Below are 22,837 nucleotides of genomic sequence, written 5' to 3' on the forward strand. Positions count from 1 at the left end.
GAAAGGAAATAGTGGGTTACATTTTACAAATCTGTATTTTTGTTAAGTCTGTATGCACACATACTGTGAATGATTTAGGCTCTTAAAACGGTTTTCATTAATTTATTTTGCTTGAAATATTTGCACTTGCTTTTTTAAATAAATGAACTTAACAACTGAAGTCTCTGTTGCTTGTGAGGTGTGGGAAGCAGGGAGATAGTTTCATTTTATGCCCAAGTAATGGTTTGTGGGGCCTTGAAACATTGCCTATCTGACCTCTGTAGCTTTCACATTTTCTTAGTGTCCTGAGGGTGAAATTTAGCAAGGGCCCAGGGTCACTAATAATGAATCAATGTTTTGCTGTCTGTCTTAACCATTTGTGTGTGTCTCTCTTCCTGCTTTGAAACAGGCAGCATAAAACTTTTTCCTGAGGTGGCAGGGTGCAGGTATGAAGTGCCCTAAATGTGACTACATTTCTCAAGATGCTTCTCCCAACTTCTGCAGCAGCTGTGGGTTCAGGCTGGTCCCCCACATCAGCACACAGAGTATGGAAAAAGGTAGGAGGATGGGGGTAACTTGGGTTTACTGCTTGGCTGACTGTAGGATATTGCAAAGAGGCGAAGTTATGTGACATGTACACATGATGACATGCAAATAGTACTTCAGCAGCAGAGGTGTTCTAAACTGGATGCAGCCTGGGTCCCCGAATCAGACATTGCCTGTGGGATCCCATACCCCATATGTTTGGTATACCAGATCTGAGCAGAGTTGACAGATAGATCGGAGAAGTTGGGGTCCACTGGAACATGCTCGGGCCTTGCCACTTTGAGCCCAAAAAGGGAGGGGTGAGGACCTCCTAGTCCTAGTAGCCAGGAGGCAGGTCTGGAAAGAGTCACTGGGCTCCCACTGGTGGGGTGGCTCACATGGGTGGGGGATCCCTACTGGAAGAACCTGACCCTGGTCCTGGCCCCAAAGCAAGAGACGAACAGAGTGAGGAGGTCGGGGGAGGCACCCAAATCTGTTCCCATGGCTGGGGAAGAGCAGAGCATGGGGGAGGTACCTGAGGTGACCCCCCCCCCCCCCTCCGGAATTGCTGCACAAACCAGACTGGCTGGGGGTTGAGTGCCACTCCAGAACAAGGACACAGACATAACTATGGACCACATGGGAGGGTTTGAGCCAATGAGCAGGTGGAGGAGGGCTGGGGGGAGCAGGAACGGACAAGCCCAGGAACTGGGAAGACTTGTAGAGAGAACAAAGAAAGAGCAGCGGGAAAAGTAGCAGTGCTGAGCCAAGGAGGCAGAGAGACACCCAGATGGAGGCAGGCAGAGCTGAATGAGGAGCTGCTTGGAGGAGAGACAAAAGGAGACTGTTAGGGATGCACAGGCTGGAGCTTCCAGGCCAGCTGATACCAAGCAGCAAGCAGCAGAGGGCACGGACAGGTTGGACTGACCTAAGGGTGGTGCGGTTGCATGGACACAAGGCAGAGAGTTTGTGCATGTCTGGCTAGGTGTGGGGGTAGGGGCGAGCTGCGTGCTGTATCAGGGCAAGGGAGTTGGTGTAACCCTTGCTAGAGATCCTGACCTGGATCTGCTCCTCGCTTTGCTGGGTTGGATAAAAGCGTTGTGCTATTGTAAAACATGGAACTTGTTCCAAGGGTTACCTCTGGTCTCATGGAGAGAGGATTGGAGTCTGTGCAGGGGTGTGTGGGACCCTTTTACCCAACCCTGGGAATCCCCCATCTGACAATGGGCAGGGTGAGAATCAAGTTGCCTGCCCTGTCTCTACCTCAGAAGAGGTGTGCCAAGTCTTCATTTATTCACTCTTGTCATAAATATAAAGGGAAGGCTAAACACCTTTAAATCCCTTCTGGCCAGAGGAAAAACCCTTTCACCTGTAAAGGGTTAAGAAGCTAGGATAACCTCCCTGGCACCTGACCAAAATGACCAATGAGGAGACAAGATACTTTCAAAGCTGGAGGGGGGGGAGAAACAAAGGCTCTCTCTGTGTGATGCTTTTGCCGGGAACAGAACAGGAATGGAGTTTTAGAACTTAGTAAGTAATCTAGCTAGAGATGCGTTAGATTCTGTTTTTGTTTAAATGGCTGATAAAATAGCTGTGCTGAATGGAATGTATAGTCCTGTTTTTGTGTCTTTTTGTAACTTAAGGTTTTGCCTAGAGGGATACTCTATGTTTTGAATCTAATTACCCTGTAAGATATTTACCATCCTGATTTTACAGAGGTGATTCTTTTACTTTTTTTCTTCAATTAAAATTCTTCTTTTAAGAACCTGATTGCTTTTTCATTGTCTTAAGATCCAAGGGTTTGGGTCTGTGTTCACCTATGCAAATTGGTGAGGATTTTTATCAAGCCTTCCCCAGGAAAGGGGGTGTAGGGTTTGGGGAGGATTTTTGGGGGAAAGACGTTTCCAAGCAAGCTCTTTCCTGGTTATATATCTTTGAGACGCATGGTGATGGTAGCAATAAAGTCCAAGGGCAAAAGGTAAAATAGTTTGTACCTTGGGGAAGTTTTAACCTAAGCTGGTAAAAATAAGTTTAGGGGGTTTTCATGCAGGCCCCCACATCTGTACCCTAGAGTTCAGAGTGGGGAAGGAACCTTGACAACTCTAATTTAAGGTTTCGCGTGCCAGTAATACATTTTAACATTTTTAGAAGATCTCTCTCTATGAGTCTATATATTATATAACTAAACTATTGTCATATGTAAAGTAAACAAGGATTTTAAAATATTTAAGAAGCTTCATTTAAAATTAAATTAAAATGCAGCTCTTATCAGTTTAGTGCAGTGGTTCTTAACCTGGGGGTGCACATGCGAGATTTTTTTAGAAGGTAAATCATCGAAAACACACATTAAGCACAGGCATATAAGTACAACTACTTTGTTTCATCAAACCTATGTATTTATTAACATTATACATTTTTTAACTATTACTGTAATACACAAACAAAGTTTTTAAGTTAATTGTAGTGTAATTTTTGATAAGGGGTGAGAGAACATATTTTGAGAACTCCAGACCATCAGTGGGCTGAGCGGGGCCGGGTGTAGTGTATTAAATTGCTCCCTATAGGAATGTGCTACTTACAGGGTACTACTTACAGCTGCCAGTCCTGGTGCTCTGAGCGGCATGGTAAGGGGATGAGGGGGGGGGCGGGGGAAATGAGGGACGGGGGGTTGGATAGGCGTGGGGAACCGGGGCGGGGTTGGATAGGTGTGGGAGTCCCGGGGGGGGCCTGTCAGGGGTTGGGGGTGTGGATAGGGGTTGGGGCGGACAGGGAGCAGGGGGGCTTGGATAGGGGGGTGGGGTCCCGGGGGGGGGCAAATGGGGTGGGGGGTCCCAGGAGGGGGTGGTCAGGAGACAAGGAGTTGTGGGGTTGGATGGGTCAGGAGTTATGAGGGGGGCAGTCAGGAGGTGGGAAGTGGGAGGGGGCGGATAGGGGGCGGGCTGTTTGGAGAGACACAGCCTTCCCTACCCAGGTGTGTATTAAATTTCTCCCCGTAGGAATGTGCTTCTTGCGGAGCACCAGGACTGGCAGCCGTAAGTTGTACACTGTAATTAGCACATTCCTACGGGGAGACATTTCATACACTACACCGGGAGACAGAACGCTCAGCCCGCCGCCAGTCTGGGGTTCCATCCGCTGGCTCCTGCCAGCCAGGGTCCCGGTTGCCAGCCCCGCTCAACCTGCTGCTGGCCTGGGGTTCCGTTCACCCAGGCCAGCAGCAGGCAGCCGCCGGGACCCCGGCTAGCAGCAGCGTGCCAGTAAAAATCGGTACGTGTGCCGCAGGTTGCCGACCCTGCTCTACCTTATGGATGTCATTATTATTGTTGTTACTATTTATTGCAGTAGCATCCTTTGATGTGTATTGTGTTGGACACTGTGCAAAAAAAGGATTTTTTTTTAATTGGTTTTTTTCTGTTTCCTGCTTTGTTACGATGGATAAAGGAGGCCTGAAACGTTAGTTTGAGGTGTTTTGCCAGAAGCTGGGATTGGGCAACAGCGGGTGGATCACTTGATGATTCCCTGTTCTGTTCATTCCCTCTGGGGCACCTGGCACTGGCCATTGTTGGAAGACAGGGTAGTGGGCTAGATGGACCTTTGGTCTGACCCAGTATGGCCATTCTTATGTTCTTTTGTTTTTGTTTCTGAAATTTCCTGATTGCTTTTTACTTTAGAAATATTTGGAGTGTCAAGGCTGCTCTTCATTGGTTTGGCAGGAGTATGCAAAGAGCTCTAATGCCTTAAACTGAACGGGCGGCAGGTGCTGAATCTTTAAGCAGCTTCCTTTTCCAAATGTTAAATAATCACTGAAGTTAAATAGGTGCTAATAAAACACACACTATTGTGAGCAGTCTAATTGAAAATCCCTTCTCTTTCAGCTGCTCAGCTTTCAGTCTGTAGCAAACATATCTCACCTGTGCGCTAGTTGTCTGGTTATCATCAATAGGGTAAAATGGTAATGGGGTTTAATTCAGGCCTGAGCCAAATGGCTTATCAGTGTTTTCATTCAAATCTTTCTGCTTTAAGGTTGTTTAGATGTCATGACAATTTGAGGAGACAAAACCAATTCAGTGTATGTTTTATGAATTGTAATGAGAAAACAAACAGGCAAATGTAAAGCTAACTTCCCTACAACACTAAACAATGCAATAATTACATTGAAGTTACAGTGATGATCAGATGAATTAATCAAGGAATTAACAGCATAAGTTAAAATCAATAATTCAATAAGAAAGTAGATTGAGTCCACTTCTTGCTCGTTTACCTGGACTTTTTGAGGTTGCAATTTGAGCTGCTAACACTCCTCCGTCCCTTGCCTGAAATCTTGCAAGTGAATCAGGGTATTGCAGCTTTGCACCCCAACTGCATTGTGCAATCCTGGTAGAGCGTGATCAAGCTTAACCTTTGGTTCACTTTTGAGGCCCTCCCTCCAAGGGATGTTTCTCTACTGCATGTGTCTGAGGCCACAATTCTGTGTTTTTCTCCCAAGACGGCGAGAGCAGGGGAACAACAGGAGATGACTCCATCAAAACTGTTACAACTCCTTATCTGGGTTAATAGTTAGGGATTTACAGATGGGTCTCTGGACCTTAAGGCCTAGCCACTTCCTTGGACCTCACTTATAGCCCATTGCCATTTGATCTACACAATTGTCAGTGTCCCTTACTCATTCAAACCTCACATTTCAGCAATGACACTTAGGGCAAGTCTGCTTTATAAAATTAAGTCAACCTAAGTTTTGTTGACTTACAGTCCCTCAGTAATTAAATTGCTTTTGCATGTCCACACTACGCTCCTTGTGTCAGTAGCATGTGTCCTCATCAGGAGCGCTTGCACCGATTTAACTGTTAGTGTGGGGCATTGTTGGGCTTCTTCTGAAAGGCAGCAACAGTCGATGTAAGCAAAACAGTGTTTACACTGACACTGCATCAACCTAACTGCAACAGCCTAGGTGCTATGCCTCTTGTAGCGGTGGAGTTACTAAGTCGGTGTAGTGGGCCAGTTACATTGGTGGGAACTGCATTTTAGTGTAGGTGCTGTGACGATGTGACGCAGCAGGGAGAGGGGAGTGTTGACCTGGGAATGTGCCCTGGGGATGGGAGACCTGAGAGCCTGTGACCTGAGCCAGGAGGGGGAGGGGGAAGTGACACCTCTGCCCAGGAATGTGAACAGAGGCTGCAGAAGGGACCCTGCTGGGGGGGTTTAGTTTTCAGTTTGGGGCTGGGTGGAGGAATGCAGGGAACCCCAGGGCTGGGGTCTAAGCTCCCTGCTCCCCCAGAAGGACTTGACTGAGGGGTCCTGGTTGTACCCACAAGCTCTGTTTTGGACTGTGTTCCTGTTGTCCAATAAACCTTCTGTTTTACTGGCTGGCTGAGAGTCTCAGTGAATCCCAGGAAGAGGGGTGCAGGGCCTGGACTCCCACACACTCCATGACAGATGCTTACAGAGTTATGTCAATGTAAACTGCTTTATATCAACCTAACTCTGTAGCATAGGCCAGGCCTTAGGGCCTCACAACCTACAGTAAGAAATTACAGAATTATCACCTATGGTTTGACTAGGTGAACTGAGTGAAAGGTCATCTTGCTCTAACAAAGCCCAAAGACAAAACCGCTTCAAAGCTGTTTTTGAGATCCTGTTAATATAAAATCAACGAGGAATTTGGTGGCACCTAAAAGACACCTTAAGAGATCTGTTAGTCTTTAAGGTTTCACCGGACTCCTCATTGTTTTTGTGGATACAGACTAATGTGGCTACCCCTCTGATACTTGTTAATATAAAGTAATTAAAAATACATTAGATTTAAGGTTTCAGAGTAGCAGCTGTGTTAGTCTGTATTCGCAAAAAGAAAAGGCGTACTTGTGGCACCTTAGAGATGAACAAATTTATTTGAGCATAAGCTTTTGTGAGCTACAGCTCACTTCATCGGATGCATCCGATGCAGGGTCTAGACAGGGTCACAGGACTTGAGTTGGTAATGTAAAACACAAGTGGAATTATTTCTCAAATCCTTTCCTGCCCCTTTCATGCATCATAAAGAAGCGAACAAGGGCACAACTGTGATTTCTATCCCACCTACTTTGCAGGCCACATTCTATATTACATTTGTTATTTAAAACCACCATTTTATTTTTTAGATTTTTTTTTTTTTTTGCATTGTATTTTGTTTCCTTGTTGTTGTTTTTTTGGGAAGGGAGAGGAGATTTTATGCTTTGGCTCTTGTGATTTATTTACGTTCTTCCTGTTCTCTGAGGGGATAGATAAGCTCCTGGGCTTTGTTGGCTTTGCCTTTCATACCCACGTGTGCACACCACGGCCCTGTTCACTTCACACTCCACAGTTCTGCCCTGAGGATTATGCAGGAGCAAACTGGTAACATGTGTGATACAATGGTGAATGCACCACTCAAGATGATACTGCATAAAGCCATGGCACATATGGGAAGCCAAAAGGGGGGGATTCCTGGAGGAAAAAGGAAGGAGTTGAGAGCAATTGAAGATGATTGGAATGACATGCTGGCAAAGGCAGGTAAAAAAATGTGAAAAATACACAAGTTAATGATACCCTGAGCACAAAAGCACTATGAAACCCAGCTGCTATAAGCAAGTATCTGGCAGGATAGGTGACAGTGTTGATTTACTACTTGTCCGCTACCAGAATTAGTTCCTCCCCTAGAATCTGCAGCTCTCATGCTGTGGCAGCATCTGCGTGGTGGGATCGCAGTGTGGGCAAAGGATAGCTCTGAAGAGTTTTCTTGTGCTATGTATCTGACCCTGTCATCCACACACAGATTGGTTTGACTGCAAATCATATCATGTTTCGTCGTATGTTTTTCTTACTTTCTTATGGACCTTTTTCCCTTCCTGTGCCTCCTGTAACAGATTTGGAGCTGCCCTGTGAAAATTTACGGATACTATATGCTGTCCTGGTTATTGGGATGTCTGCTGTATGAATATATTCCTTTAAGTCAATAGGGGGCTCTCTGAAATGTAGGCAGGAAGGAGAAGAATGGCTGGAGAAAGATAGCCACCTATCAGCCAACACTTAAGAGTCATTAAGGGACAATGCTGGAACTATTAGCTTTAAGGTGCAGCCAGCTCTGTAACTCTGATGCTTTTTACAGAGGCGGAGGGCATATTTCTGCACTGAACAGAGGAAGGGATGCTTTGAGATTTCAGCCTGGGAGCTGAAATATACTTTCAGGACCAGCCCTCTCTAGTCTCCTTTTTTGCAGTATAAGTTTAATGGCTTGTACAGTTTTGGTAACGTGATGCAAGTGGTCTCAGAGTGGGGCTTCCAGTTTAGTCATGTTCACTGGACCTTCTCTCTTAACCTTGGTTTAGGGCTGAGCATTGCTCCTTTCCTCCCTTCTGAAGTTATTTCTAGTGTTCTCTTCGGAAAGGGGTGTGGAAGCAATGTTCGTGTCTCAGTCAATGCATTTAATCAGCATTTGTGATTTCTCTCCCTCCTTTTCACTCCAGCTGAGAATTACATTTTGTCTCCTCCTTGTTTCCTGACTGCAAAATTAACAGAGAACTTTTTCTCAGTTGTAGGAAGTGGAGATGTAAAGCCAGCTCCAGTCCCTGAGGGGGAAGTGGAGAGTGGGAGAGAACTGAAGGTAGAGGGCGCCTTCACAGTGCCAGCTGTTGATCGACGACCACTGACCAGAGAAACACAGGGAAAGCCAGGAGAGCTGCTATCACAGAGCTTGGGGACTCAAAGCGGTGTCTCAAAGAAGAAAGTGAGTATGTTGGAATGCGCTGGTGCGGACTGTGTACTGTGCAGAGACCTTGAGGAATCTTCATGTTTCCCTGCAGTATTGGAGTGGGTAAGGCCACCGGGTGCCAAGTAGCATGATTCAAGCAAATCACTCCTCTGCTTTCTCTCTTATTGACAGCATGAGGCAGCTATTACTAATGCTTTTTGCTTGTGGTCTGGAACCACTAACGGCTGGTCTGGAACCACTAATTTTTTTAAAGGAAATCTGATACATATTTTAACATCATAAATTTTGTAGCGAATGGTGTCTCAGTGTGTGTCGCTGAGATACTGAATTATACAGCTTCCCCTAACAATATATTTCGGGCAATAATAAATCGATAAATGATACAGAAAAGCTTCAGGATTAAAAATCTGTCTGTCCAAAGTCAATATCTGCTTGTTAGGGGGTTTGTCAGCCAATGCTGCTACGTTAGGCTGGGTCTACCCTACAAACCTTCGCCAGTATAATACTGTTGCTTAGGGATATGAACTTTCTGTCTTTCTGACGTGTGTGTACCAACAGAAGCCCTGGGGTAGACATGGTTATGCCAGCCAAAAAATGCTTTTGACGGTATAGCTGACTTTCTTCGGGGAACTAGTGTAAGAAGCTATGCCAGCAGTAGCACTCTTGTGCTGGTCTATGCCGCATCTGGCCTAGGAGGCTATGCTGGTTCTGGGTAGCAAAACCTTTCTCATGCGGACAAGTCCTTCAATGTCTGATTCTCATATTGCTGAAAAGTTTAAATGCTTGGGAAAACAGATTCTCAGAGTTAAAAGAGGATTTGAAATCCAAGTATTACAACTTATAGCAGAGGACTTAAAAAAAAAAATGTTCCAAGATGTCTTTTTCTTTAATGGTGACTTCATAATGGTGACAGCTTTATTAAGTTCCAGAATATTCTAACTCAGATCCTCAGACATTTAAAAAAAAAAACCCCTCTGTTTCCAGTTTTGTGTGAGTTAATAAAATCTCTCATGAACATAGAAACTTTAAAGCTACTATCCTAATTAGATTTCCCAAATTCTAATTAACATTTTATGGTAACTTATCTCCAGTTCTTTGAATGGGATTCATGTGGTAAACACTGGCCCAAAATTATTATACAACAAACAATACTTACAAAACAGTAGGCATGAAATGTCATACACCAGAATACATGTGGAGGGATGAACAGGGAACTTATTTTGTAACATGACTTTGGCAGAAATACCTACAGTTATGCATTTTTGCCCCTGGCATAGTACTTTCCCTGATTTTATTGTGGTGGGGGCGGTGTGTGTTTGGGTTTTTGTGGTGGTTATTAAATCTGTAACTTTCAGCACTGTGATTTTGTATGTAGATAAGTGAATGTGATGATAACAGCTGAACAAATTTCACTGAGACTTGTGAGCTGCCCACTTAAAACCTGGGCTTTCTGTGATGGTCAGAGAGCAATACACTTGCAGGGTGCAATGTATCCAATGCAGCGTGTAGCCCATAGGGCTAGCCTGCTGGTTTGCTTTATTACATGCTGCCTATTATCTACTGGTTTGCTCATTTGTTTTATTGTATTTTGTTTGGTTTACTCTGTTATGTTTGGCTGTAACTCAAGGAACCTACAGGTCTGTGTCCTGTATGATTAGTTTCAGCAAGTTAGCATAAGTATGGTGAAGTAGGCTTGGTGACCTTTGGCATAGATAAATGGCCTAACAGTCACCCCTTAGACATGTCTACCTAAGGATAGGAGCTGGAACTCCGTGGTAAATGGTGACCACAGGGAACACCGCAGGAACATGAAGAAACAGCCATAAACCAGTTCAGGCAAGAAGTGACAGGTCTGAGAATGAGATAATTGGCATTAATATGTATAGATATGTTAGCATCTATATGTTAGAATAAGTGCATCCCGATATTGTGTGGGTGAGGAAGTTAGATTTGGCCATGGAAGGTTGGGCATTAGCATGAATATTCATGATAGTGCTCAGGCCCTGTAAAGGGCAAACCACCCTGTGGTGGTATTATTCTGTTACTTCTTCCTCTTCTTTTGAGTTTTAGCCTTTTCCTTTATCTTTGAGTCTTTCAGCTGTCAATTGTTAACTTAGCTACTCATCATTTGACCCTTCAGCTTTATTATTCACCATCAATCTTGGGCAGTGAGGAACCTAGACCGTCAGACCCATTTGGCATAAGAACAGCCACACTGGGTCAGACCAAAGGTCCATCTAGCCCAGTATCCTGTCAGCCGACAGTGGCCAGGTGCCCCAGAGGGAATGAACAGAACAGGGAATCCTCAAGTGATCCATCCCCTGTTGCCCATTCCCAGCTTCTGGCAAACACAAGCTAGGGACACCATCCCTGCCCATCCTGGCTAATAGCCATTGATGGACCTATCCTCCATGAATTTATCGAGTTCTTTTTTGAACCCTGTTATAGTCTTGGCCTTCACAACATTGCAGAGACGAGGCTGGTTCTTTGTCTCTTACCACCAGGTCCCCAAAGAGGGTGTGAGTATACTAATCTAGGAGCTTCCGAAAAGCATGATACCCCAAGGATTGTATTATTACCTTTTGGTTCTGTGATTTGGAGCTTTTTGGACCTTTTTCACATTTTAATAAAAGTCTCTAAGGCTGTGTTTTGCCCTCCGTGTGAGTGTGCTTGCCATATACTCCGAGGGTCCTTACAGGATTTTGAACTCGCTCCATTTAATTCTGTATAGCCTCATTTTGGGACAAGAACCTTATTATCTTCTGGTCAGATCAATTGATCTGGTCAGAGCCTATAATAATATTAACTTCTAAAAATTCCAGGCAACAAGAGGGCTAGCACAAGGCCCGTGTACTGCCTAAGTCCAATTTAAATCTATGGCTTAAACAGGACTTCATTGACTTCTTTGGGCTGGCCTCTTTCACAAGCGTGAGCTTTACTAGAATTAAGGCTCCTGGGGTCAGTGGGTGGGTGAGGTCACTGGTTCCATTCTTTCTCTATTTTGGGTGAAAAAGTAACAGTGTTGCTGTTGATGGTTTGCATGATGTCTGTGCAGGGCTGCTGCCGTAGAATCATAGAAATGTGGGGCTAGACGGGACTTTGAGAAGTCATTTAGTCCACTCCCTTGTGCTGAGACAGGACCAAGTAAACCTAGACCATTCCTGGCAGGTGTTTGTCCAACTTTGTTCTTAAAATCTCCAGGGATGGGGATTCCACAGCCTCCCTTGGAGGCCTATTCCAGAGCGTAACTATTGTTCTAGTTGGAAAGTGTTTCCCCGTATCTAACCTAAGTCACCCTTGCTGCAGATAAAAGTCTATTCTTGTCTTACCATCAGTCGACCTGGACAACAGTTGATCATCATCTTCTTTATAACAGCCTTTGACATATTTGAAGACTGTTATCAGGTTCCCCTCAGTCGTCTTTTCTCAAATCTAAACGTGTCCAGTTTTTTCTTTCCTCATAGTTCAAGTTTTCGAAGCCTTTTATCACCTTTCTTGCTCTCCTCTGGACTCTCTCCACTTTGTCCACATCTTTCTTAAAGTGCGGTGCTCAGAACTGGTCACATTACTCCAGCTGAGGCCTCACCAGTGCTGAGTATCTTTGCAAGCTGCCTCTGAACAATAGGGCCTGCCAGAAGCAAAGGAGGGGTGGGGTCTGGACACCAGTATTATTTATTACTGCATGTATATTACCATAGCACCTTGGAGCTCTAGTCACGGACCAGGACCCCATTGTGCTAGGCGCTGTACATGCACAGAGACAGTCCTGCCCCAAAGAGACTGCAATCCAACGAGAGGAACAGCCTGATATCTCCATTCGCTAAACGTCTTGTCGTCCTAACTGCACCCTTCTCATTTATTATACAGCGAGACAGTATGTCTGTTCGAGCCATTTATTTCCATTAGAGACATAAAGGGTATGTGGTAATATCTGTCATTGGACCAATTTCCGTTGGGGGGAGAGACAAGCTTTCAGGCTACACAGAGCTCTTCCTCGGGTCTGGAAAAGATACTTAGAGTGTCACAGCTCAATACAAGATAGACTATGTCCTGACTATGATGCAGAATTAAGGGTATGTCTACACAGAAAGAAAAACCCGCGGCTGGCCCGCACCAGCCAACTCGGGCTCACGGGGCTTGGGCTTCAAAGTTGTTTCATTGCTGTGTGGACTTCTTGGGACCGTTCGAGGTGACGTGACTCATTAACACCTCTGTCATTGTAGGGTAAAAAGGGGCGTTAGTGTATTACTGATTGTTGTACCATAATAAGCCATAAATCCACGGGAGCAACATGTCTACAACAACGCTGCATACCCTTATTTCCTTATGTCACTTTGGTTCCTGTAGGGACTGCGGTGCAGATTCCTTGTACAGTCTCTCCTTCTCCAGTGTAGCAGGTTGGTGAGTGAATTGGTAGTTGGAGAGGGTATGCTTTCTCTCCTCTCCCCCCCGCCATCCCCCAAGTCTCGAGCACTCTATGGATAACGTTCATAGGGAGCAGCAGGAGGAAAATCTGACTTGTTTCAAGTAGGGAAAATAGAAAAAAAAATATATATTTTTTAAATTGCCCATGCCATAAACTAAAAATGCAAGCTACAAATAAACACCGCAATATCAAGTGCTACTCTCCCCACCCGGACAGATAAATATTGATTAGCAATTATATCTCACTTCCTGATCTCTCTGAAAGTGAAGCCATTTTTCTACAGACAGCAAAAGTTGCAAGTGGTGTAGTCTGGAGTGAGTTGGATGATGCTAATTCCCTTTCCAGAAAGAGGAGAAAGGAGAAACCAATCCAGTTGGAGATGGGCTGCTATCCTCATACAAGCCCACAGCAGGTAGTTCTCATGAGTAGTTCCTCTACCCTGAGCAGCCTAAGCAAGCGCATTCCCCTGAAGCCCCAATTACTAGCACAGGTGTCTGTTCTGGGTGAACAGTTGGATGCCAGCCTGATGTAGTTAAACTTAATAACTGCTGTCAGCAGTTTCCTGAACGGTCCCTGCCTGATGCATTGGGCGGAGCCAGTGTGTCTGTAATTCCTGTGTATACGTAGTTCTGAATCTGGAACCAGTCTCTGTTCACAATCCCTGTGCTGGCAAATGAGGCAGATGGATTTGTTGTTTCTCTCCTTTCATCACATAGCTCTAAGTCTGTCCCTCCTCCAGCTTAACATGGTGCTTTGCAATCGCTGTCCATGTCTGTCCACATTCACCACTGCTCTCTCGCGGTGGTTTGTGCTTGGCTACCTGCGACCCAGCTGTATGCTCATTGGAGTGACAATCAGAAGCATGAGATGGGAAGATCTTGGTTTTTTTTCCCACCTACTTGAGTTTAAAACCAGCAGATAAGGTGAATCCAGCCTGGGTTTGATCATTTCGACTGGCAGGTGGGTGAGGAAGCAGCACGGTTAGTTTTGGAAGAGGTCATAAGACGATTCTCCGCCAGGAGGAGCCTGGCTTCAGGGAAACCCACAGATAACACACTCTCACTTTCAGCTAGTACGTCCCTTCCATTGCTCCAACGCTCCAAGCACTCACCAGAACCGTTATTGTGTGTTGTGGAACTGACCGTTTTATTTCGTATTCTCAGGTGGGGGGATCGAACAGAATGTGTAAAATTCTTTAGTCTGAGGCCTGTCAGAGTGACGCTGCCCCTTCGCAGTAGCAGCCTTTAAACCTGTTCTAAGAATTTTTGTATCCGATTTGGTTTCTTTATCCATAAGAAGAAGGGGAAAAAAAGCCTTTCCTGCCTACACACGGCTCCCTGCTTACATTGCCTGGACCCTCGATTTCACCTTCCCCGAGGAGTGAAAAACTCTAGTAAATACAGCCAGCTGTAATAATGGAGCAAGTGAGAAGCTGGCAGGAAGGCTTAGACGGGTCCTTTTCAGAGCATCATCAGAGTCTACATATTATACAGAACTTTTCATTCTGCAGGTTTCCCCCAGAGACCTTTACCAACCATAGATACAGGGATTCCCGTCCTCACTCAGGAAATGCAGCAACCTCTGAGCTGGAATATATATAAAACAGCCGTTCTATACCTGCAAGAGTGTAGGACATGAAGTAGGGAAGAGTAAGGTATTCACTTAAAATAGCAGTGCTTAGGTCAAATGCAGTTACCTAGTTCAGAATTTGGTTAGGCCTCTCCTAGTTTTAAGTAGTTCACACAAAGCATTTTCCTTCTCTCTGAACTAAGGTAGGATTTTATTTTTTTTCCTTCCAGTTTCCCTTTGTCTTTAAAATCAGAAAGTGATAGCATAAGCAAGGATGTTTTAGGGGCTGGGGTTGGAGTATGACAGAGACGGACTAGTTATTCTGTCTCTACCTACAAGGGACAAGGGGTTTGAGGACATACCAGCTATGTTAAGGGAAGCAGTGAATACAGGATTTCTCCACTATGAGTAAGCGAGGATGTTTGTGTGTTTTTTTTTTTTTTACTTCCCTACATAGAAAAAGAGAAAGAGGAATAAGAATAAGAAGAATCCTTCTGACTCTGGGCTGCAGGACTCTTTGACCTCTATAAGTTCAGCGCCTTGTAGTCTGGACTCTTCTTTGAGCTCAGAATTGGCTGGTGCAAAAAATCCAGCACAAGAAAGCCAAATCCAAGAGCATGAAGTGGCCAAAGCAGAGGCTGATTCATCTCCCTGTAACAATGAAAGTCAGATTAAAAGTGACCGTTCTTTATGCCCCTTGGGAAATGAGGGTCAAAGTCCAGAGACGATTGTGGAAGACAATCCCTGCAGCAGTGACACCATGCACCAGTCAGTGCAGAATGGTACCAATGATGAGCTTGCTCAGCCTGCAGGCTCCAGAGCCACAGAGAAGATGGAAGATGAAAGTTCCCCAAGTGATGGACAAATGGGCAGAGAAAATAAGGAATCTGCCAAGAAGGAAAATGAGAGCAGCCCTGCTGAAGTTGGCCAGCCTTCAGGAAATAGATCAGATACCCAGACATCAGGGGGAGACAGAGATGCACTGGCTTCCAAAGAAGAGGGAGAGAGTGTGTCCTTAGGGCTCTGCTCCACTATGGAAGCACCTGTGAGGAAGGATTCAAATTCTGATGCAGACCATCAAAGTCAGGAGAAGAAAGTCTCCTTTTCTGAAGCTGAAACAGCCCAGAGCAGGAAAGTCGAACAAGAGAGGAAGCAGCAAGCAAGTGCTCCAGTTTCAAAGGTAAACTGCCAAATAATCATGTGATTATGTTGGAATAAGTTTCCTTCTTTTGAACTTCGAAATGGTGACTGCAGTAAAATGAACCCTGTTCATTTCTGCCAACCCAGCTGAACAGCCTGAGGGGGTAGGGAGGAAGCAGGGGGCGCTTTGACGCATCTTGCCAGTCTGTTTGCACAGGTGTATCTTACATCTGTGAACTTCCCTATTCACCTTTGGTTAGTTCCGGGGTGGAAGAGTTGCCCTTAGTACAAGAATAACTATACTACAGCAGTCCAAGTGCCTCTCCATTGCTGGGGGATTTACTAAACCATCTTGGGGTTAAGTCTTATCCTCCCCTCTCCAAAGCCCCCCTTGGGTTCAGCTTTATCTCTGAGCAGAACTTTATTCAGTGAAATGAGTTGTAATTTTCGGCATTGCTCTTGTCAGTTTTCTCTCCGTTGTTAACGAAGCGTGTACAGCTGGTAAATGGCTCAGAATGCCTGTCAGTTTTTCCCCGTAGAATCTGAAAAACACATTGTGTTGAACTTTATCTCGTGGTTCAGTCCCCCCCTCTCCCTCCATTCCCCAATCTCACACCAGTGCTCAGAACAATCCACACACTACAGAAATGCATATACATTGCCTATGTTGCTTCATTATGCCAGCTTTACATCTTCTCTGAATGTGGGGTTCAGTCCCAGAATGGACTGGTTGAATTGCAGATATTTTCTCTTCCTTTATACCCCCTCCTCCAGGAACCTGCAACATGGTGACTTCTGCCAGCCAACATTGGCGTTAGATTCCATGTAAAACCTGATCAGAGCAGTCTTGCAGCTCTGGCTGTTAGATTGGTCAGAAGATTCACCCTCATCTCCTCTGGCCCTGGAGAGTGACGAACTGACCGGTCTTTGGAACTGAACCTAGCCCTGGTGCAGAACACTAAACACAGGCCCAACTGAATCAGTTTTGAATTGGGTTGTTTGACATGCAACATCTTACTTTAGATATCTCATGCCACCTTGAACAGATCCGTTTGGTTTTTATTAAAGTCGTGTCTTTGAGGTGCACGGCTTTTGAGTCATTCTGTGCGTTTGTGTCACAGAACATGGAAGGGGAAGCCAAAGGAGCCCCAAGAAAGGGGACACCTGAAGAAATGGAAAAGAAGACAAATCAAACAAAGGCAACTCAAGCTCCTAAAAAGGATTATGCATCAGCTGTTACAGGCAATAAGGACAAGAAGCAGCAGAAAAATCAGGAAGCCAATGAAAATAGAATTAAGCCAAGGTAGAGTATGCCCTCTTTCTTTTTTTAAAGCTGTTGAATGTGATGCAGCTCAGCCAGTAGCGGCTACTGGGTGATTGTAGCTGGGTACTCTTCCATTTCAGCATAGACTAGGCTTAAAATAAAAGCTTCCTAGTGTTTGGAATTATTCACAACTTTGCAAGCCAAGTGGTTGATTTTTGGGTGTGGGGTTTTCTGCTTTTGCAGTTCAGTGGAGTTACGCTGAGGGGAGGGGTTCTCCTATTGGTGTAGGTGATCCTCCTCCGTGAGAGGCGGTAGCTAGGTTGACAGAAGGATTCTTTCATCAAACAAGCACTGTCTACATGGGGACTTAGGTCAGCTTAACTACCTTGCTCAGAGTGATGTAGCTGGGTCTGTCTAATTTTCTGTTGTAGACCAGCCCTTAGATTCAGTGCGGTAGAAAGATACGAGAAGGGAGGAACTACAGAGGAAGGGTTCTCTCACCAGCAGTGCTGAGATTACAGGGAGGAGGCAGTTGCTAGATGGGCAAGAAGGTAATTAGAGAGAGACAGAATCTGTGACATAGGCGGGCAGTGGGTCCATGAAGAGAGTCGAAAATAAGCAGGGTAGTTTTTTCAAGTGGATTTTTCAATGAAACCAATAGGGAGCCCGTGAAGTTGCTTGAGGAGTGATGTTCTGTGATCAGATTTCTTGGTACATGAAAAGGAGTGGGCAGTAGCATTATTCTTCACGTGCAAGAATCTGGAGAGCTGGGACTTGAGGTGTCCAAATAGAAGGGATTGCAATTGTCAGGGTGAGAGTGGATGAAGACACTGGTGACTGTTTCCTTACAGGCAGTCAAAGCTGTGGCAAACAGCAACATTGTTGTGGTTTGGTGGTGGACAGATTGCAGAGAGCAGGAGATAAGGGAAAGAGAAATATGTCAGGGTCAAGAATGATGGAGAGCAACGTAGGGATATAGGAGGAATGAGAGTTTTTTGAGGGTGCTGCTTCATCAGAAGTGGTCTTACTGTATTTCATGGGAGCAATATTTTGCCTCCAAAATGTGGGTATATAATCGCTGGTGTGTAATCCGAGGTTACATCTCAGACCGTTTCCCATCAGACAGTGACTGGTTAGGTTACAGGAGTGTGTTCTCTGTCAATGCCTGGCTATAGAAAATTTCTTATGCCTAATTTTTATCTTTGTATGTAATGTTCACTTTGCTAGGAGAATACTGTGTATTGGCCTTCATATCTGGCCAGATGTTGAGGAGTTTGCACTGAAACTTATATTAATGCAACTCATGGAGTTGGCTACAAATAAGCAAGCAAACAGCTGTTGGCTCTCATGCATTCATTTTTTTTAAATTACACAAATATTTAAATAGTATTTTAACTTTATTTTCTCTGTCATTAGTCAGGTGAATCATGGAGAGGGTGTCACAGTGTGTTTCCATGCAATATTGTCTAAAGACTTTAAGCTAGATCCTAATCAGCATAAGGTGTTCATCAGGGCACAAGGCATTTCAGGATATTTGAATTGGAAGGATAACATCTGTGAGTTGACCTGCGCAAAGTAAGTACTTTTCTGTAAGTTCCAACACTGCTTAATTTTAATTTAGGCCTCTTATTTTTAACTACCTGCCTCACAATAACAAGAAAGCAACAGATACAGGTGTAGTATTTTGTCTCTGCCCTGGCTGTTGTAATTTTTTTTACGCAGCCCTGTTTGGACTAGGAACAAAGGTACTTAGCTAATTTGACTTTTAAAATGCGGCATGCCTTTAGACTTAGTGTAGAGACCGTTTAACATCTTCACAATCATGTTAGTTGGTGTTAAACTGTGTTTACGCTTGATGGGGATGTTTCAAGTCACATTAGCTGAATCACATTTGCTAACTTGACTTACAAAACACATCGTTTTTCTTAGTCTAGACAGGGCCTGTGATCTGTTATCTGAAATAAGGCTTGGCAACATTCATGCAGGATAACATCAGGGCCTCGTCTCTTAAAATGTGGACCTAGGCTAATATTTCATTTAGTACTTTGGAAAGTATGTTGTTTTTTTCTTTTCCCGCTTTGAACCTGCTGTGTGATTGTTTTATTTTCATGGAAGTGGGGCCTTTGAGCATGGTGAGACCAAACCCATGTATGTATCGTTATTATGGAGGCACCTGATTCTATAGTTAAGGTTGACTTTTAAAATGGGCGATAAAATATGGGGTTTTTCCTAAAAAGTAGGTGGCAAGTCAGTTTGGCATTTCAGTTAGTTAATTAGGTCCTTTGAATTTTCTAGGTAGTTTTTGTTTGGTTTCCCATAGAGTTGCCAGCCTTCTAACACCACCTTTAACCATCCTCCTGCACACAACCCTTTATCAAACTACCCTCTCACAACACAACCACCTAGTCGCCCCCCTCGCCCCCCCATCTATGACTGCTAGTGTTATAGAAAAATAATGTGGGGGTGAGAGGTGAAAGGGGCAGAGTTAAGGTTGTGGTAATGATAAGGCGTGTGCTTGTGTGTTGAAGAGCTCATGATATATACTGTTAAGTGCTTTATCTTTTCAGTTCTTTGTAAATTTGTATTGTATATGTGTGAGTGTGTGTGTGAGAGAGAGAGAGAGAGAGAACCCTAACTACTTCACAGTGATGTTTATCCCTTGTTTGTATGACTGCAGCTCCTAGGAGCCCTAGTCGGGCACCAGGACCCCAGTGTACTAGGTGTTGTGCAAACACAGAACAAAAACATAGTCCCTGCCCCAGAGAGCTTGTATGTATGTGTGGGAGCCACAGCTGAGGAGGGAGAGAAACCAGCACTATAGAATTTAAAAGAAATATGCTGATTATGGGTCAATCAAGAAGTATTTGCTAGGCAAGTGAATATGTTTATATACCTAAAATAAATCATAATAGCCCATTGGATGGTTGAGTGGTATCATAAAACTGCACTGTGCTCTGATGATACTTAGGCCCCCATTTGGGAAAAGGGAGCAAATATGAACTGTCTATTTGTCGCATTTAATTTCTGTTGCTGGGTAGGGTGCTCATTGGCTGAATTCATAGTTGTGCCCTCCTCAGCTGTTTAGTTGGGTATTGGGGCAAAATATCAAACATATAACGAAGAGGGGGAATCATTTTAAGTCTTTCCCCTCTTTTTAAAAATTGGCAATTGGGGAGGATAGCAAGTACTAGAGCAACCAATGTCTGGCTTGCCTGTTGTCCGAGCTTGCTGCCACTGTTAAGCTGTTTTGTATTGAACAGGGACCTGGGAGAGCATGGACTCCTCATTGAGGGTTGTGTGACTATTTCCAAGGACAACATGAATAAACCACTTCCCTACAAATACTTTATTTCACGTAGCAAGAACGGAGAATATGAATTCATTTACAAACCTTGCCCGGAAAGAGTGGATGTGAATCGCTGTTTAATCATACGATCTAAGTATCTAAGCTCGGGAGGTAAGGTGATTTCCACAGTGTGTGACTGTTTAGTCTTCATCATGGGGAGGGATAGCTCAGTGGTTTGAGCATTAGCCTGCTCTATACCCAGGGTTGTGAGTTCAATGCTTGAGGGGGCCATTTAGGGATCTGGGGCAAAAAATGGGGATTGGTCCTAATTTGAGCAGGGGGTTGGACTAGATGACCTCCTGAGGTCCCTTCCAACCCTGAGATTCTGTGAATAATTATGCATGTTTAGATACCTCTTATTTGCCAGACGATGCTGATGATAATCAGCCTTATCAGTGACACCCAGGCAAAAAACCCATGTGAGAAAGCTTGGGGTGTTGTGTAGGAATATGAAAGGACAGACTTTGATAAAATCATCTAACATAAATCATTTTATCTTTAATGCCCTCTGATTCGCACATTTAACAACACATGTATATCTGTATGTATGTCCTATTTATTGAAACGTAATTGCTAGTCAGTGCTGCTGCCTTTGAAGTGCCAACATTCCAATAAAAAGTTGTCACTCCAGATGTGACAGACTTGATTCCTCGAAGAGCTTAGAATCTAAATGGAGAAGTCAAAGAGAGGGTGGGAAGGGAAACACACACACAGAGGGGAAGTGACCTGTGGCCAAGCTGGGAACAGAACTCAGGCCTCCTTCATCCCACTCCATTGTCCCGTGCTGGTCTGCTCCCAGGTATGTGAGGCAGCAGGGAAACTGCTTCTTGTCTTACAAGTTAAATGTGTTTTTTAAAAAAATATATATATATTTTTTTTAAATTAGATTGGCACCAGTATGATGATATAGTATGCACTAAACCTCCTGATACTTTGATGAGACGCTTTAAGAATTGGGCTGGATGGGATGATTGGAAGAAAAACGTTGAGAGAGGGAAGCAGATAGCAGCAGAAATTATGCTAGAGACCATCTTCAGCATCCTCACCACATGGACCAACATCAACATGAAGAACTTTCTCAACCAGTTGCATCAGTTTTACATAGTCACTCAGAAGCCAATGGTGTATGAGGGCGAGCCGAAGGAATGGGCATCGCTAGAGTTTGGAGAAAAGCAGGTATTCTGATTACATTTGACAGTGTATTGGGGAAGAGGTTGAAATTCAGTTATTAAATATGCAATTTTAACTTTGCTGTTGAGATCCTTAGTCTGTTTCCTCCTCTGATGGAAGTAATGGATAATTTTCTGTTGTGTGATGGGGTGAGTTGTCTCCCTGAACTTTTGGCCTTAGTTGCAGTATGAGGTTTAGTGCACCAATACTTGCTCACCAAGTGGAGCCAGAGCATGGGGTGTGGTACTTGCTGGGATGGCTTTAACAATGTTGATATTTAAATTATTATCACTGTGCACCTGAGTTAACACCCCACTGAGATAAGCCGTACGGCCCTATCTCAGAGCTGTTGTTCCAGGCTCTTTGTAGACTTGGACATCTCTGTGTCGATTACACTTGACTCACGTTTGTGCGGTCATCTTTGCAACTGTAACAGCTAGATTTTTTTTTTTTAATTAAATTTTGAGATCCTGAGCACAAGATATTGGCTTCAGAGAGGTGCCAGGATTGCATATAGACATGTTCTGGCTGTTTCCTGAGTAAAAATATTGGTAAACAATTTTTTAAAAGTCTTTGCTACCATATCTCTCTTTGGCACAGTAGGTTTTCTCTGTGCTTATTTCTAGTCCAAGCCTGACCCACTTTGGGTTATGAGGATATTGTATCCCGAATTCTCACATCTGACTGAGCTAGATTAGACTGGATTCCTTCTGGACTCCATAATCTGCCACCAGGAGTCTTCACAGAATACTTCACCATCTCTTTAGGGTTTAGAGCTCTCCCTCCACAGATCTTCCAGACAAGGGAGGTGGATGAGGTGGGAGTCCAGGCTCTAACCAAGTATTTTAACTTACTTTTTCTGGTGAGTTAGGAAAGTGATGGTTTTAAAATGACTTTTTTCTTCCACCATTCACCTGTCTTTGGGATCCCTTCCCCATCTGAGGCCTAATCCAAAAGCCACTTGAGTAAATGGAAAGAATCATTTATTTGAATGGACTTTGGGTCAAGTCTGTATTCCCTTTTTATTCTTTCCCCCTAATAAAAGGGCTAGATGTGGGTGGCTTCCTTTAGAGCTTAGCAATGCTCTTCCATTTTGTGTCAGAGAGAGGGTTGGTAGATAACAATTCCTCTCGCTGAACATGCTGCCTAAGCTGCATTTTTAAAAAATCAAATATGTACACTTATCCTAAAGGCAAACCGAGGCTTGAAGGGTTTATCCATGCCCAGTGAAGCAATATTTCAAGTCAGACTTGAGGGCCTGGTATTAAATGAGGATATTGATATAACAGGCATCACAGAAACTTGGTGGAATGATGACAATCAATGGGACACAGTATACCAGGATGCAAAGTATATAGGAATAATCGAGCAGGTTGGGCTGGTGGGGGTGTTACACTATATGTGAAAGAGAGCGCAGAGTCAAATATAGTAAAAATCTTAAATGAATCAAACTGTTCCATAGATTCTCTATGGATAGAAATTCCAGGGTTAAATAATAAGAGTAGAGCAACAGGAATATACGAGTGACCACTTGACCAGGATGGAGACAATGATTGTGAAATGTTCAGGGAGATTAGAGGGGCTACAGAAACAGAAAACCCAATAATAATGGGTTTATTATAATATCGCCATATTGACTGGGACTATGTCCCTTCTGGAAGGGATGCAGAGATAAAATTTCTAGACACCATTAAT

The 22,837-nt window shown here is 44.1% G+C and overlaps 1 protein-coding gene across 10 annotated transcripts in view; it reads left to right on the top strand.

Moving 5' to 3' along the window:
• Window positions 1-22,837, top strand: part of RNF213 (ring finger protein 213) — a 93,257-nt gene that overhangs the window by 4,635 nt on the left and 65,785 nt on the right. For 7 of the 10 annotated variants that reach the window (XR_006285635.1, XM_043527638.1, XM_043527631.1 and 4 more), the window contains exons 2-9: window positions 389-536; window positions 8,049-8,242; window positions 12,937-13,065; window positions 14,680-15,402; window positions 16,484-16,665; window positions 18,043-18,201; window positions 19,887-20,083; window positions 20,859-21,148. Coding sequence is in view for 9 of the 10 variants with exons in the window: in XM_043527638.1 (XP_043383573.1) it covers window positions 428-536; window positions 8,049-8,242; window positions 12,937-13,065; window positions 14,680-15,402; window positions 16,484-16,665; window positions 18,043-18,201; window positions 19,887-20,083; window positions 20,859-21,148 (1,983 nt within the window). In the remaining variant the exon portion in view is untranslated. Of the gene's footprint in view, window positions 1-388; window positions 537-8,048; window positions 8,330-12,936; window positions 13,066-14,679; window positions 15,403-16,483; window positions 16,666-18,042; window positions 18,202-19,886; window positions 20,084-20,858; window positions 21,149-22,837 lie in introns of all 10 variants that reach the window. The other 3 variants (XM_043527636.1, XM_043527637.1, XM_037914625.2) reach the window with 2 other exon arrangements.

This window comes from Chelonia mydas, chromosome 14 (assembly GCF_015237465.2).
Source record: "Chelonia mydas isolate rCheMyd1 chromosome 14, rCheMyd1.pri.v2, whole genome shotgun sequence".
Classification (NCBI taxonomy): domain Eukaryota; kingdom Metazoa; phylum Chordata; order Testudines; family Cheloniidae; genus Chelonia; species Chelonia mydas.